A 17,966-nucleotide genomic window follows, 5' to 3' on the forward strand; every position below is an offset into this window, starting at 1 on the left:
AGAGTTTTAAAATCTTCAATGTTGCTTTTCATTGGATTTTTATAAAATTAAAATTTTTAAGTAGTAAAAAATAAACCAAATTTTTAGTTTTACGAGTTCTTTATATGTTTAAATTATTTATATTTTAAAATTTTTTATATTTTTAAATTCTTTATATTTCTAAATATATTTTATATTAAAAATTAAAAATAGAAATTTATATGTATAGTTTACTACTTTTCTATCTACTTTTCAAAATTTATACTTTATTTGTATTATAAAAGGTTTATTCTGTTATGATAAATTTGTTATTTTTATTTATTTAAATTATTATAAAGATTTTAATATATTTTTTATATATAGTGTAATTTTATTAATAATCAGTTTTATTAATAATATAAATTTTTCTATAATTTAGAATATAATATCTTTGAAAGAAGAATATTTTAAAGTATGTTTAATTACAGTGAATTTTAAATTTGCTTTACAAAACTAAGAAATATTATATAGTAATATGTGACATTGTAACAATTGTGATATGTCTGAAAGGCATATATCAGTAAAATGAATAATGGAGAAAGCTTACGATACTGTGAAAAAAATTAATAAAAATAATGAAAAAAGTAGAAAGAAATTGAATGTAGTAAAACTTTGAAGTGATGTCTTATGAGGTTACACATTACCTAAATCTCAGGTGAGCCAGCTTCGAGAGGTATTGACTACGATCAAGAGGCAGAACGCCTCTGCTCTGCGAATGATGCTGACCCAGGACTTGTTGACCATTGAGACGAAATTGCTCAACCAGTTTACAACAATAACAACAACAACAAGTATCTCCTATTTCAATGGTTCTAGGCAGCACACAACACCTCCTGATTACACTAACACTCCTACTACCGCTATGGCTAACGCGACCACTCCCCATTGGCTCTAGCCAATATTCACGGTAACATTCGCAACGGATTTTAAAAAGTTTAATAAATTCTTAAATTCATCTTTATTATTTATAATCTTTATTCTATTCTATAAATTTGTTTTTTAATTAATTAGAACATTTGTTTATCGAGAACAAATAAGAAGTCATATTGTATGGTCCTTTTGAAATACTTCATAGCCACTGTTTTAATGAGTATAAGAATCTTTAAAAATTAATGTATTTATTAATAATTCTATTATTTTTATTATTTCGATGAATATTAGAAGTCATATATTTAAATTTTTAAAGATTTCGGAGTTAATAATAAAATCAAATTTTGCTACAAAAGAAATATTTAAATATAATATTCTACTCAAATTAAGATTATTGTTCAAATTTGTGTATTTTATTTAATAATATAAATAAATATAATACAATTAAATATAAAGATACCATTTTTTTTATAAACGTGGATATCACATTTATTTATAATAACATTTAAGATACACACACAGACATATATATTGAAAATAAAAATCATATTTACTTCATTTGTAAAAAGTATTGATGTTTTGAAAACTTTTTAGATAAAATTAATTAAAGATAACATCATAATCTTTAATATTTTTACTTTAATTATTATACACATTATAATAGTAATTTTCTTTTAAAAATACTTCAAACATAGTATTCCATTAAATTTTTATCTTCAATTTTTAAAATATTCAATTTTTAATGCACTCACTAGAAGAAAAATTTATCTAATTTACTCTTTTGTTACTTTTTTTACTTTACTTTTTAATTTACTTTTTAGTACTCTTTTCTTTTATTGTTTATTTATTGAAGTAATTATTGATTTTTAATAATATTTATAAAAGTATTTCATCTGAATATAAAATATACACATTTATAAAAGAAAAAATGAAGATAAAGGTATTTAATTAGTATTCTACATAAAACTTGATAGTAATTATATAGTTATTATTCAAATTTAAAAATGAATTATTCTCAAAGTTCATTTTGTAATTTAACATTAATTTTAATAAAGTGTTTAGTAACTAAATAAATAAATCAACTTTTAATAAAAATATATTTAATATTATTATCAAATTGAAACTTACCATTAATAAATAAAAAAAAAATTATTAAAATTTTCAATTATTTTCATAAAATTACATTAAAATTATAAATTTATTGAATTTTTTTCTAAAGAATATTAAATTATATTTTATCATTATTTCATTATATTAGCAATTTTGCAATAATAATACTTAGTTTAAATTTTTCAAATTTGTTAGAAAATAATTTAGGTATAATCAAAACTTCTTACACATTTACATAATTTTATAATACATAGTTTTATCATAAACAATTTTCATTATTTTAATAATTTTATTAAATTCTTAAGTAATACTTAATGAAAAATATTAATGGTAATGTGATCAAGTTAAATTTAATATATGAGTGATTATTGTTATTTATTGAAAAAAAATGTATCTAATAATATTAAAAATATAAAATGATTTAACTTTAATAAATTTCTAATACTAATATAAATCATTGTATTATAATACTATTAATGTTTTTATATATTATCAAAAGTGTAATTTAATCAAATTATAAATCGTATTTAAATATTTTGCATTTAATAAAGTTAAATTGTACTATTGAAAATAACTATTGAAAATTTGTACTACGCTAAGTAAAATTGTCAGTGATGTAAGTGTAATATATATTTCATACAGTATACTATTTTTGTTATGACCCAAATGAATATTCAGAAAAATACGATATGCAATACAATTTTAGTAAAATGTAAATGTAACAAATTCAGTTACGGTTAATTCAATATTGATATACAATATATCATAATCATACATATATCATAATCATATTTCACGTAATACACAAGGATATAGATTTATAAATTATTTAATATTAGAATTTATATAATCTAATATAATAATTGTAATAGATTATTTATGCATAGGTTTAATATTAAATATTTATTATACATTCTTCAAAGCGTAATAATATATAATCGTTAAATTTCAGCTGCTGCATCAACAAATAAATATTAATTTACCTTATGTTGTAGTCAAATAAGAATGTCGAATGTAGATTTATTTTTTATTTGCTATTAATTAATGTGTGATTGTAAGAATTGGCAAGTAGACATACAAATAATTTAACAGAAACAAAAAAGTGTAAAACATAATGTATAATGAAAATAACATCAAATAAATGGAATATATAAAAAAATATACAATTAGATAAAATTATGTTTTAGAATTCTATTGGTAAATTATTTGTGTGCATTGATGAACTGATTACCTATCAAAAAATTTCGATTTATTGTATACCATCTGAATTTTTTTCCTTAATACTTATTAGTTATTATTAATTAGTCAATATATTATAGTTATAATGATTGAATGTTGAATTGTTCTAAATCATAAGTATTTACCATTTTATTAATAATAAAGTAGAGTGAAACAAATAATACATTGAAAGATATTTATTTTTATTTAGTTTCAGTTAAAAATACCATTTTAGTACTTTTACAATAATGTGATCAAAAATACATCTTCTGAGATACTGCTGTTATATTTAAATAAATTCAAATTATTAAATGACTTTATATTATTATTTAAGAAAATATTATCAGTTTCGCTAAAAAAGTTTAATTTTATCATTTTAAAATTTAATTAATAAATAATATTTAAATAACGTGGATATAGAAACGGAATAATTAAATTATAAAAAATATAATTTACTTTTTGAATGATATGTATTTGTTAATTGAATGAAAAATACCTATAAAAAATTTTATTAATATCTCTTACCAACATTTACATATTTTTAATTTGTTTGCCGTAATATAATTTTATGATGCTTTTCTTTTATTTTGTATAGATATAGAGTTTTATTTTTAAATATATTAATTTTTAAAATAATCCTGAAGGCCCTTAATTATAACTTATTATATTTGTAGTTTTCTTTAAAAATTTGTATATAAATATTTGTTTTAGTGATTAAAATGCCTTTTATTTTTATTTTATTAATTATTTTAATTTTATTTTTATTTTATTATCTTTTTATTTTATTAATAATATTTTTTATATATATAGTTCAGTTATCGTGTATACAAAAGAAATAAGTAAAATAGATATTTGTTATTCATTAATATTCCAGAACTACTTATTATAGAACTTATTTATAAAATTTAATTTAATATATTATTGATTTACGTAAATATTTGTAATTCATAAAACTTAATTTTGTATTCTGTTTTCTCGTTTGAAGACATAGGTAATATATTTTAAGACGAAATTGAAATCCAAATCTGTTTTCTGTAGGCAAAATATTATTTATTATTTTTATATAATTATTATATAACTATGAATATTGTAGAAAAACTTGAAGTTTCACAGTAAAAGTTATAAAATAAAAAAAATTGATTAATATTTGATTTAGTAATTCTTTTTAATTAATAAAAAATTGCATTTTTATAAAAATATGAAAATAAGTTATATTACAAAGTTTATAAGGTTTATAAGCAATTTTTAACTGCAATTATTTTCTTTTATCTTGTAATTAAATGTATCTTTTTAGGTATTTTTATTAGAAAATCAGCGAAATGAAAATGTGAGTCAATCTTCCGATGAAAAATCTTACGTCTTTCTATTTCATTCACCATTGATAGCATCAACTTTGAAACACAAGTTTTACTTTATACGAATACAGATGAGAGCTTTGGTTATTGGATTACTTGTACATCAAATGTTGCTCCAGTGCATTGCAAATGTATTGTTACAGGGAAGTGAAACTTCTATGCCAAGGTAAAGACATATTTTTTAGCATTTATTATGTTATTCAGAAAACAACGACACAGAATTCTATTAGAAAGTTATATCAAGAAAATAAATTAATCTATTATTATCTTATCTATTATATTATTTATCAAAAAACAAATACTTTTTTTATTAGAATGTTTATATTTAAATTATATTTCGTTTTTAATGAAATTATATATTAAATAACAAAATTAACAAAAGTCAATACTTTTGATAGAATAAATAAATACAGTAACTTATAAGGCAACATATGTTATACATCAATTATAATAGTATCTATAATTTTTACTTATAATAATATTTTGTATAAAAAACATTTAAAATTTTATATAAATTTAAAAAAATGAACATATAATTAAATTTGTATTTAACTATTATTATTTGGTTAAAGTATGTTCAATATTTTCGTATTCTATTCATTATAATATTCGTAATGATATTTCTTTTAAGTTACAATTTAACGAGTGTTTTATCGTATAATTACAGTTTATTAAAAAAACTCATTCAGTGTTTGATATTATTATATATAACGACAGTATCAAACACAAATTTTTAAACTAAATAAAAATTTGTCACTGCATACAAATATAAAATGGATTAAAATATTTAAAGTGAACGCTTGTTTCAAAATTGTTTTTTCAGACACTACAATGTTTTTATGAGTCCAATGATTTCTTCAACAAAGCATTCAATATTTACTTTCCTGACTCATTTGGAGCCTCAACATTTGGACAATTTTTTATCAGCTCTTGATCTTTCATATATAGCAGCTATCAAATTTGATTCGCGACCGGGCCTAAAGTTTCTTCTTCAAAAAGTTGCCAATCTTCGCCGTCCAGCAAATCTGTATCGACAAGCTAGAACTGCTTGGACTGTTAAGATCTTTAGCCTATTTGAATTGTGTTTATATGAGGTATCTAAAAATAATGTTGATCTAGAGTTGGTAACAGATCTTTTAAATGGTGTAATACATATTATACCAAAATACAAGAAACTTTTGAAATATTTAAATTTACTACAAACAACATTTGAAGAGCTTTGCAACACATATGTGGATATTACTTTGGACAAAGATGGAAGATATACCAAAGTAGATATGATTGAAGCAGAAAATTTCTATTTCATACTTTCTCAGCCAGATATATATGCAGAAATTATGAGAGATCCACTAAATCAAAAATTTCCAAATGAAATAACAAGTTAGTAGCTATTAAAGTACTAATTACGGTAATTTACATATAAATAAAGAAATATAATACATATAATCGTAAACAAACTTCAAATACATAATATAATTAAGTAAAGATAACAATAAAAAATGAAGATGTTTTTCTTTACATTAAATTTAAAATCAAATAAAGAATAAAAATTCTAAAATAAACGAATTATATTAATATCCTCATAGCAATCATCTATTTATGAAAATCATTTTTCATTACAAATTAAATTATTGTGTTTATAACGATATTATAAAATTTACTATCATTATTTATTTTTTTGGTGAATATATCTTTCACAATTCAAAGACAAATTTTCAATTTTTAAAATAAATACTAATTAAATTTTGAATAAAACATATTTAAAATACTATTTATTAATAAAAAGAAATGTTTATATTATTATACAAAACTGATCATGACTCAATTGTTAATTTTAATAATTATAATTACATTTTTAAATATAAAATATATATTAGTATATTATATTAAATTCAATTAAAAATAAATTAAGTAAATAAATATATTTCAAGTTATAAATATTTTTATTACAAGAAATATTTATAAATACATGTTTAATATTAACAAGCTTAATTTCAATAAAAAATTAATTCGATACCAATATTAGAGAATGACTACCAAGTCGACAAGAACAGCATAAATTTCGGCAAGAGTGCGCTAAATGTAGAAATGAATATCCTAGGGGAAGAGGAAGAAGATTATTACCGATCCTTTTGCTTATCAAATCTTGCGACTGAATATTCTATAGATTCTGGGTCACCATCTGCACCTGACACATACAACTCAAGATCAATATCACGATTGGGTTTTAGTAACTCGCAAGTTATATACATAGATCACTCAAGAGGTATTCCGCTTGAAGACTTGATGAATCCATTTAATGAGTTATGTATTCACACTCCAAAAATTTTTGGTCAGGAAAAAAAAGTCTTTAGATATAAAACTGTTATTAGAAATTCGAAATCGTACATCTTGGATAATAACCAATTTTCGAATAAGTCGAATAAAACTTTTAAGGCTATCGGATATCCGAAGCTCAACAAGTGGAAAAGTGATGATTGCCTATTATACAAAAGGTATGAATGAATGATATTCATTATTAGATTTAGTAGTAAATTGTTTGATTTTGAAAGCAACTATTTTTACAAGTTTATTGGTTTATATACCAAATAAAAATTTTTTTTGTTCATTTGATGTATTTTATAAAATTATTTTGAATTATTATTAAGTATTATACAAAATTAAAAACTATTTTTTATATTGTTATTATTAAAATAATCAAATAGAATTACTTATGTAATTTAAAAACATAAAAAGTATAATTATATAAAATAATAGACTAAGTTAAAAGTAAATTAGTAACTTAATAAAATAATTAGAATCTTTAATGAGTAAAATATTTTATTTTTAAGAAATATTCAATATGTCGTATCAATATTAGTAGTATTTTATAACATGATTATAATTTTATGTTCTTCTAAAGGAGCCAAAAGGTTCAAACAAACTATTATAGCTAGTATTTACTAGTATTTGCATCCTATTTTGTTTAGTTATCTGTATTTTGTGTATATTTTGCAGTATTTTATTTGAATAATGCTGCAAAATATTTTTCTATAACAGCTTTAATCTATCAAAGTGAATAAATATTATTTTATGCGTATATAAACAAATTATGGCTCAGATTTTTCTGAAATATAAGTAATCAAATAAGTAATTTGATGCGTAATGATTAAACAAAATTAAACGAAGGAGATATATAAAATAATTATTTTATTTTATGTATATTATTCATGAGATTGGATGCTGCAACTTTTCAGATGTAAATTGAATTTCATAAAGAAAAACGACATCGATACGTTCATGAAAAGAAAAAATTTTTGCTTTCGTTCAAAATCTATGGTGGAACTTCGTCGATCTAAAGAAATATATATCATGAGACATAATTTTATAACAATGTATTCAGAGTTATTAAAATATAAGAAGAATTACGTTCAGAACAAAATGAGTCTCAAAAAAAAAAGTTTAAAATCGCAAAAAGAGTCTTTAAAAAGAGTTAAAATTTTATTGGAGGAGTTCGAAAAAAGTACACGTGGTTATCATACTAATCCATTTATGGAAGATGAGAAACAGATACTGATGACAAATCGATGTTTCAATAGTATCGATGATGCTAAGCAACCAAACTGTCAAGATAACAGTGATAGTGAAATACATCGGAAAGTTTGGGCCGACATGGTGGGAGCCACTCTTGAATTCGTTCTGACACTCACAGTGAGTCGCATTTTTAGAATTTATAAAATGCCGAACTAAATACATTTTACTTTTAAAATTAGTTAATGTAAGAATCGTACTTTGGTGTTAGTAATTTATATCAATGCTTTTATGGTTTAATTTAAAAAGAATTTATAAATGAGTGAAGTTGTTGTTTTATCAGTTTGCAAATAGCAATTAAATAGTTTCATTAGATTTAAGTTTATAATTTAACTTTATAATTTAAATTTATTAATATATTATTTTTATATTTTTAAATAATAGGCAACGTATTGAATAATTTAAAAGTTAATGAATAAAAAGGTAGAAACAAAGTTGAACAAAGAATATTTGTTTTTTGTTAAATAGCTTTTGTATTTTTAAATTTAACGATTAAATTAATTTTTTTTTAATTAAAAAGAATGAATTATCATAAATTTAATTTTTATGAACCTTTTTTCATATAAATTTCACTTATAATAATAATTTATTGTCCTTTAATTCTCCAACTCAAGAAATCTAATTTTTATCTTTTTTTACGTGTTAGATTACAATAGGTATATTAAAATAATGAAATCATAAATAAAAAAAACCATCTAATTGCAGGATGAGCAATTGGCGCCGCTACTTCCAGTTTTATTTAATGGTGTCAAAATTTTGATACAAAACGCTTTTGAATCGATACTAAGGCAACGATTGTCTACCCTATTTCAACGCATTACCTCCATCTATGGATTGACCGTAGCAGCGACAAATAGTGATACGGGAGACGATCGACAATAAGTGAAATTAGTATGTGCGGTTCAAATTGTGCCAATTACAAAATTCAATGAAATTAACTGTTACAGCAAATATAAAAATACTATTAATCCTTGAAGTTTTCTCTGCAAATTAATGAAAAATTTTAAAATCCAATTCAATGATAATAAATTGTATAAAAGATAACAATAGACAACAAAATAGATTGGATAAACATAATAATACAAGTTTTATTGCTTGGATTTATTAATATTTTATGATACCACAAATCTTGCTTATGTAATAATATTATATGTAATAATAGATATTAAAAATATAGTTTTAACAAAAAAAAAAATCCTTTTAAAACATTGTAGATAGACATAGTACAACAGTAGTGTAGTTTAGTATAATTTTAGTATGGATATGTAACTAATAATTTAATTATTTCTGTTCTTCTAAAAACACCGTTATGGAAATTTATAAAAATTAAAATATAAGCTTGTGATTTATAAAAGTGAACAAATATAATTAAAATTTTTATAATAACATTTATTATTACTACTGTATATATAGTGAATTCTTTTTTTACTTAGTTCATATCTTTGTATTGCAAATTATTTAAAAACTGTTTTTATTTTATGATTTCAACAAATTTTCTTCTAATAAAGTATTCAAAAAGTATTGTATAGTGAAATATAAATTATTAATATTCGTACAAATGAGTTTTGAACGTATCTTTTAATGTAAATAAAGCAATAAATCACTTAGAAAATAATTAAAAAAAAATGTATAAAACTATTATAAAATTACAATAAAAAGAAAACAAAAATATAATTTTTGTCTAGAAATACTAATAAAAGGTTTTGTTTTTAATTATAAGATCTTATATTATTATTTTAATTACGTATTTTTCTAAACACAAATATTACAATATGCAATGAACACTACTGGGTATTAATTACAAATATTATATTTATAATATCTGTATATTTATAGGTATATTAAAAATATAAAATTAATAAGACTCATCAATAAAAATTGTTTTAAATTCATATAGTATGTTTATATTTATATTATATGTCAATTAATGGTAAAAAAATATAAATTATATTAATTGAAGGAAATTAAAATTTTTTATATTTTATTGTATTATCAAAGCTATTAATTAAAAGTTAATAAATTAATGTATATATATACAAATTTACTGATAAACTATAAATTAAATTTTAACATTCCATATGTTTATGCTAAGTTCATTATGGAATGAATATTAAATTGGGTTCACTTTGAATACCGTACTCAAGCTATTATTATTTCTGCATGTTTGGGAATGAACAGAATAATAAATTACTAAATTAATAAAATACTTAAAATAATAAATACATAAAATACTAAATAAGTACTTAGTTTATTATTAATTATTAATTAAAAAGGTCATTTTTATTAAGTTTATAAACCTTTAATATATAAGAAAAAAAGAAAAGTAAAATTTTCAGATAATTGGAAGCGTTTTTATATTTAATATTTTTGAATAATTGTAAAACAAGTTTCAATTAAAAATTTTAAAATTTGTTTAAATATATAAATCAAGAATGTAATAACTTTTATAAAAGTTATATGTATGATATATTTTTCTTAATTCATTCTTGTTTGTTTTAGCTAAAACTCATATCTTTCATTATTATTAACATTGAAATAATTATAAGAAATAAAACTAAAGTTCAAAGTTTAAACCATAAGTAAGAACATATATCACAGAAATACTGCTCAAGCGAATCACAATGAAATAACTTGTTAGGGAAGAAAGAGAAAGAAGAGAGTTGTTTTTAAAAAATAAAGGAAAAAAGAGAGGTCTAAGAAGCTAAATCGTAGAAAAGTCTTTGAAAGAAAGATCTCCTGCACACACACGCACATACAGATATAAATATAAAAACGCGTCCGGAGTTTTGCGGTTGAACGGTGACTCGCGAGTCATCTATGGCTCATAAAGAGAGAAGCTTATGAGTGACGTTGTCTCTATCCCCCTCCCACTCTTACTTTTTGACTCTCTCAGTCTTATTCTCATTCTCAATCTCACTTTCTCCCTCACATTCATTTGCTTCTCGCGTTTCGCGGCTTTAGTTTTCACGTATATCTATTGGTCTTTGTAAATGTCTGTAAAACCTCAACTTCGACGGGCAGACTAAAAGAGAAAAATCTTAATAATGGCTAAAAATGGTATTATCTTGTATAATGTGAATAAATAAGAATAAAAGTTAGAGAGTTTTAATAAATCTGAATAAAGATTAAAAGATAGAGAATCTTCATAAATCTGAATAAAGAATAAAATATAGAGAATTTCTTGTTTAATAAGAAAAAAAGATAGAGAAACAAAAAACTAAGAATACTTTTAATATATCTTTAATATTTTTTTCGTTTTATTAGTTTCCAATCTAGAATTCGAAATTGATTAATGGACCATCTATGTTTTGAAAATTGGAACATAAGAAAATTAATGTATTAATAACACGTATATTATGTTTTTGGAGTTTGCAATATATTAATACGACTTTTAGTACTTTTTAATTTATATTTTTTACTGCGTTAGATTATATATTTATACATATAATGATTTACATTAATTTATAAGTTATATTTCTTTTTTGGTATGTAATACTTTTATTTAATTATTTTGTAATAGCAGTATTTATATTTAGATATCATTACACTAATTTTGAAAATTAAATGATATTTAAAAAAATAAGATATTTCCAACATAGAATGTGACCTAAATTTAAAAATTACAATAATTTGTTTAAATTATACAGAAATTTTATCAATTGTGTGACTAAAATTATGCTTTATTCTTTATTAATAATTACAAATAATATTCTTTGATGCTAAATATAGAAGATCAATTTATCAAAATTATTAACATTATTTAATAACAAAATTAATAACAATTAAATTAATCACAAAAATTGATTACGCTTTATTATTTTTAGTTTTCATTAATTATTTTTTTCAATATTTAAAATTATTTATACATGAATTATGAAGTCAATAATATATATATGTTCAGATTTTATTATTAAAAATTTTTATTTATGTGTTTTATGATAAAATGAATGTAATTTTGTTATATAAAAATACATGTTAATTTATTTTTCTACTTTCTTTAATTTGCAATACTTCGAATTATTCATTCTTAAACTTATTCTTGTAAGTGTAAAATAAAAAATAGACTACATTTACAATAGAATGAAATAAGTAAAATATTTTACGAATTTAATGAATGAATATATATTCAGATTAATAAGTATTGAAATAGTAATTAATAGATTTCCGTAGTATTAAACATGGATAGCGCGCTTGGTAGAAGGGTAGTGACGAAAAGAGGGAACAAAGCCAGGAGAAAAAGAAAGAAAGTCGAAAGTACAAAACCGCATATATTCGTCCATCGTATTGCGGGGAGACAAAGAATTGAGAGAAGTGCGAGAACAGGGAGAAAGAGTCGAGACAAAGAGAAGCGAGAAGAAAGTCGATAAATCGCTGTTTGCGTACAACGATGAGCACGTATAATGGCTTTTTACGATAGGGTCCTCGCGAGACCATTTCTGCATTTGATATTTAAAGGTTTGCCATGAGTGGATGTACCCGACGGATAGTTGTGGTCTGTCAAGCCACTCGCCTTCCCCCTGTTATCGTGGGACTTTCCCTGTATACGTCAACTCTTTTTTCCTATGCCAACTGCTTTCCTAAGTTGACCTTCTTTAATCCTTTGTCGTTGGCTGGAATAATCATGCAACCATATCTATTACTTTTTATCTATGATTATAAAGTTAACTTAAGTCAGCAAACTGAAATGTCTGATGTGTATTCTTATAAAGAATTGCTATTTTATCCATTGTAATTTGTATTTTCTAATTTCTATAAGTTATACATTTACAAACCATCAGTTTTTTAAAGCAAATTCCCAAATATAAACACTTCTGTTCAAATTTAAAGAGTGATGCGTTTTTAAGCAACACATTATAATATTTAGGTAACTGTATAGCAAATTATAAAATAAAATTAAAAGTTATCATGATTATGTAATTATAGCATAAATATTTTCAAAAATGTCAAGTGTATGCTTAAAATTTGGCTGGTGCAAAATTTTTTTGTCAAAATTTAATAATATATATAATTTAATAATATCTTGTTCGAGATTAGTGTAAATACTTTATGTATTTTAATTAATTTATGCTTAAATACTAAAATATTTTAAAATAATGTTTGATTATAATATTAATATAGAATTGTAAAATGCTTAATCTATTTAAAAGTAGGACATGATGCTCTTCGATAATAAGAATAGTAAATGAATTTTTATATTAAATGAATTTATATTTTAGTAAGAATATATGTCACAATTGCACTAAGGAAAATAGAATACTATTGATTTAATTGCATATAATTATTATAAATTGAACACACTTTTAGCGGCAATGATAAAAAGTAATGTATAAACAATTATTATCATATAATTAAATAATAAATTAACTTTATTAGGTTTCATTCTTTATAAATCCATTAATATGTAGTTAAATTTTTCATTCTTTATATTTACTAGATATTTAAAATAAATATCTTATAATATATATAGTAAATAATGAATAATTGCTTATTATCTCATTTTGTATAAAAAATAAATAATCATGCATATACGATTGTATGTATCTAAATGAATTTATACGCTGAAAGCACTATTAAAAGTTTTAATTCATCTATTGACATTTAATCAATTAATATTATCAATTAAGTTCCATACTTACACCATATATGGATACACACATTTTATGCTATTATATAAAAAAAATTAAAAATTTTTTTATTATTATATTTTGTTTAATATAAAATGATTTGTAACTTATAATCACGATACTTCAAATTAGTGTATTATTACATTTGCAAGTAAATGGTTTATGTTCATTTTTAAAACCATCAATAATGTTTTTATATATAAATAAATTAAATAAAAATAAATTATTAAAATACTCATTCGTTATTTGAAATATTATTTTTTGGAATCTATCAAACATTGAAAAAAATTAGAATATAAATTAAATGCTATATTTCAATATTAAATTTTATAGAAAGGCTTATAGAATACATAGAGGAAAACGAAGAAAGAGAATTAAAAAATGAGTTACAAAGAAATTCAGCAAATATTTATTACATGAAAAATATTTACGTATGTACAATGTATTAGTCTATTTTTTATGCTTTTCAATTTTTTGCATTAATTTTTTTTTATTTTTTTTTAATTATTTTTTTTTCTTTCTTTCATGTTCACTTCCTCTTATATTTTTTAAATTTCTTATAGAATGAATTCTAGAGAAGAAAAGCAAAAAAAGAAAACATTATAGTATAGATGGTTTTAGCTCTTCTTGGAATTGCGTATTATTGATGTTGATTTCCGTCATTTTAGCCTACAGCTACATCATTTGTGTGATTCCATGATAATTATGTGTCTACCAGCAAATCTATAAATGATGTATTGTTTAAAGTTATTCTTTCTAAAATTTTCTGCTTCTTATTTTTCTATGTAGAGCCATTATTATAAGATTTGATAAAGTTGATTTTTAATCAAATTTAACAAGAAACTAAATAAAATAAAAGAATCAGATTAAAGAATGCAATGATATTCATAAAAAGTTATGAAGAAATAATAAAATGTTATATTTTATGTAAATAATATATATATATGATAATATAATGATATATTAAAATTTATAAATGTATATAATATATATATTATGTAGATATGTATAAAAATTAAAGAAAATAATAATAATAATAGTATGAAATAATAATATTATGATAGTATTATTTAACATTTTTTTGTTTTATAAAATATATTTATTTTATATATAATTTTATATATAATATATATAATACGCGTGATAAATAAATTTAAAAATTATAAAACAAAAAACATTTGAAATGCACATAAATAATTTTAGAATATATATAAAAATATTAATTAATTAATTACTTGATTGATTACAATCCTTAGATGGTAATAATTCCTTTTCAGTTTTTATATGAAATATTTAGAACATATTTTATATTTTTTGCGATGCATATTTTTACAATAAAAACCATTCATTTTACCTTTTTGCATTATTTATTATCAAAATATTGATATACAAACTGAGTTTTCACGATATATTATAATTATAAAAAATTGTTATAATTTATGTAAAATATTCAATGTTTTATTTAGGATTTATTTATTTTAATAGTGTATAATATATGTATTAAATTAAATTAAAAAATTTTTTTCTTTGTATTCTATTTTGTTACTATTTTATATTTTTAGTATAATATTGATATATATTACTTTTATCTTCTATTTATTACTAATTTATTGCTTAGGAATATAATAAAATGAGTATTTATAATTTTAAGTTAGATATTTATATTCATAACAATTTCATTTGTATTGTAACTAAATGAAAAGTTATAAAATGTTTTTCGTATTTTATAATATATTGATAAAAAATTATCAATAATTTAAAATATATTTATTAAAATATTTATGTGGTAGTATTATTTCCCTCTATTCTAAATGTTATTAATTTCAATATTTTTAAAATATGTATTACTTTTAATATAATTCTATTATTTACAAAATTATAATTTGGTGATGATAATATTATTATTTATAAAACAACACTTTTAATTATGACAATTTTAAAGTATACCAACATAAAAAGTTTTACTTTTTATATAATACTAGTCACTTAATAATATTTTTTTACGATCATGAAAAATTTATACATTATCAGCATTAAAAAAGATTTTATGAACTAAAGATAAATAAATAATTTTTTCGATTGTTTATTTTTTTTTAAATATTTAAAAATAATCTAAAGAATTTGTTACATAAATATTAAAAAAAAAAAAATTACATGTATTTTTGAGTTACTTATTTTTATATTTAATTACACAAAATCGATTTACTCATAAATATGTAATTTAGGTATAATATTTTATTGTACCAAAAATTTATTCAGATGAAATATTTTACTATATTTTATATTTCTACAATTTATTTTAATCGAAAATATTAATAGAATAATAAATTCTGTAATATTACTATTAATACAGTACCGAACGACAGTTATGAAGTTAATAAATAAAAAATGAAAAGTGCCATACAAATCTTGCCGATAAATTAATAAATTCATAAAACAATAGAATTAGTAAATAAGTTTTTAAAATAAAAAATACTGATATACATACCTGAATTAATAATTGTAGAGATTTTTCATTCAACAGATCTTTTAATAGGGTCTCCAGACGTCGTTACGTTGCTCACTTTCTTCCCCTAGTATCCCAATTTCAAGTCTATTGCTGCTGATAGTAAGATTACTACTGGCCAGTGCCTCCTCACTCAAATGTAAATGAATTTGGTTCTGGTTGATGGTGCTGGTGAAGACCTGTGGATAGAGGACCATTGGTGTTGTGTTTATATAGTTCTGATTGCTGGTTGGGTTCTGATGGTAGTAACCCTGGTAGTTGGGATTATAGTTGTGGGCAGCTGCTGTAGCCATTGGCATTGGTACCGAAGTGGCCGAGGCCGGGGTTGTTGTCCAACCACCATAATGATGATAGCCTCCGGGACTACCTGTTGACGTTTCGTACATGTCTGTGGCCTCACTGGCGGGTTTTACGTTTTGTCCTAAAGTCAATGAGCTCGTCGTTGTGACCGCGTGCCCTGGATACATTGAAACGCAGCCTGGTGTATACGCATCATGCTGACCGTCTGACGGAAGCACTGCCGAAAAATTGTCTTTTACTCTATTATAATCAATGTTTTCATTTAATAATGTTAGAAATTATGTAATAAGCTAACTGTAGTATTAAACATATGTTAATATTAGACATATGTTAACTATCTTGACAAGTTAATATGCATTAATAACAATAATAAATATTAATGTTGGTAAGTAGAGATTATGAGATGCCCTAATCTGTAATATAGGTATGTAATTCAATCCTAAATATAAATATTCTAAACTAAATTAAACATATGTATTATTGCATTTAACTATAATTACATATAATGATAAATATAATTTGATATATGAAATTTGATATCCTTTTAAATAATATACGATATAAGGTATACATCTATAATTAATTTATTTTTAGAACTTTGATTTTATCTGATAAAAGTGATGAACCTTTAATCAATAATAAAAAAATTTTTATTGTACTTTGTAAGATTGCAAGTATATAAAATAAAAAATAATTATATTATAAATTTTATTCGAATTTTATTAGAAATTTTTTTGAAAATAATAAAATCAGATAGTAATTTTTTAATTTAACGTAAAATATTAATATAAAATTGAAACCGGCAAATATGATATGTAACAAACATTATGATATTTCAAAGAAAAAAGTGTTACTACGCCAATGTGCTACTACGCGATATGTGATAATAAATCATCCTTCGTGTACTTTGCAAGAAATAAAATAATGAAAAAAAGGAAAATTATGAGAAATCGAAACTTAACGACCTACGTCAATTATATATAGGCAATCAATTTTCATACTATTCTATGTTACTTACACTATGTAAAGAAGGTTTGAGAAAGGAGCAGTACGCAGAGAAAATTTTATTCGACACTGCTTTTTTATATGTATTTTGAGAATCCCTGCTTTTCTCAAACTTGTAAAGCTATTTATTTACAATCGTAGGTGGAATACTATGCTATAGCTATCAATAATGCAGAATTTCCATACAGGTCAAGTAGATTTCTCCAGTCGCGTGCAGTGTATCATGCAAAAAAGTTTGATGAGAAGAAGGAAAAGAAGAAGAAATAGAATAATATATAGAAAAACAATATACACTTTCTAAAATCTTCTATAAGCAAATATTAACGGAAATACAATTGAAATTGTTTTCAATATTTTTTAGTACAATTAATGTCTAAGTTTCATAATTAA

The 17,966-nt window shown here is 21.5% G+C and overlaps 2 protein-coding genes across 2 annotated transcripts in view; one reads left to right on the plus strand and one right to left on the minus strand.

Annotated features, from left to right (window-relative positions):
* Positions 1-9,096, plus strand: part of LOC105361511 (brefeldin A-inhibited guanine nucleotide-exchange protein 3) — a 27,577-nt gene extending 18,481 nt beyond the window's left edge. Inside the window, exons 21-26 of the mRNA XM_011498719.1 lie at positions 4,511-4,737; positions 5,395-5,951; positions 6,598-7,066; positions 7,808-7,945; positions 7,997-8,261; positions 8,847-9,096. Of these exons, the coding sequence (XP_011497021.1) occupies positions 4,511-4,737; positions 5,395-5,951; positions 6,598-7,066; positions 7,808-7,945; positions 7,997-8,261; positions 8,847-9,023 (1,833 nt within the window). The 3' untranslated portion in view covers positions 9,024-9,096. The remainder of the gene's footprint in view (positions 1-4,510; positions 4,738-5,394; positions 5,952-6,597; positions 7,067-7,807; positions 7,946-7,996; positions 8,262-8,846) is intronic.
* A 5,206-nt stretch (positions 9,097-14,302) lies between these two features.
* LOC105361693 (runt-related transcription factor 1) overlaps positions 14,303-17,966 on the minus strand; it is a 53,226-nt gene continuing 49,562 nt past the window's right edge. Inside the window, exons 6-7 of the mRNA XM_011498944.1 lie at positions 16,254-16,788; positions 14,303-14,488 (exon numbers count right to left, since the gene is read on the minus strand). Coding sequence (XP_011497246.1) covers positions 16,295-16,788 — 494 coding nt within the window. The 3' untranslated portion in view covers positions 14,303-14,488; positions 16,254-16,294. The remainder of the gene's footprint in view (positions 14,489-16,253; positions 16,789-17,966) is intronic.

This window comes from Ceratosolen solmsi, unplaced genomic scaffold (assembly GCF_000503995.2).
Source record: "Ceratosolen solmsi marchali unplaced genomic scaffold, CerSol_1.0 scaffold30, whole genome shotgun sequence".
In the NCBI taxonomy this organism is placed as follows: domain Eukaryota; kingdom Metazoa; phylum Arthropoda; class Insecta; order Hymenoptera; family Agaonidae; genus Ceratosolen; species Ceratosolen solmsi.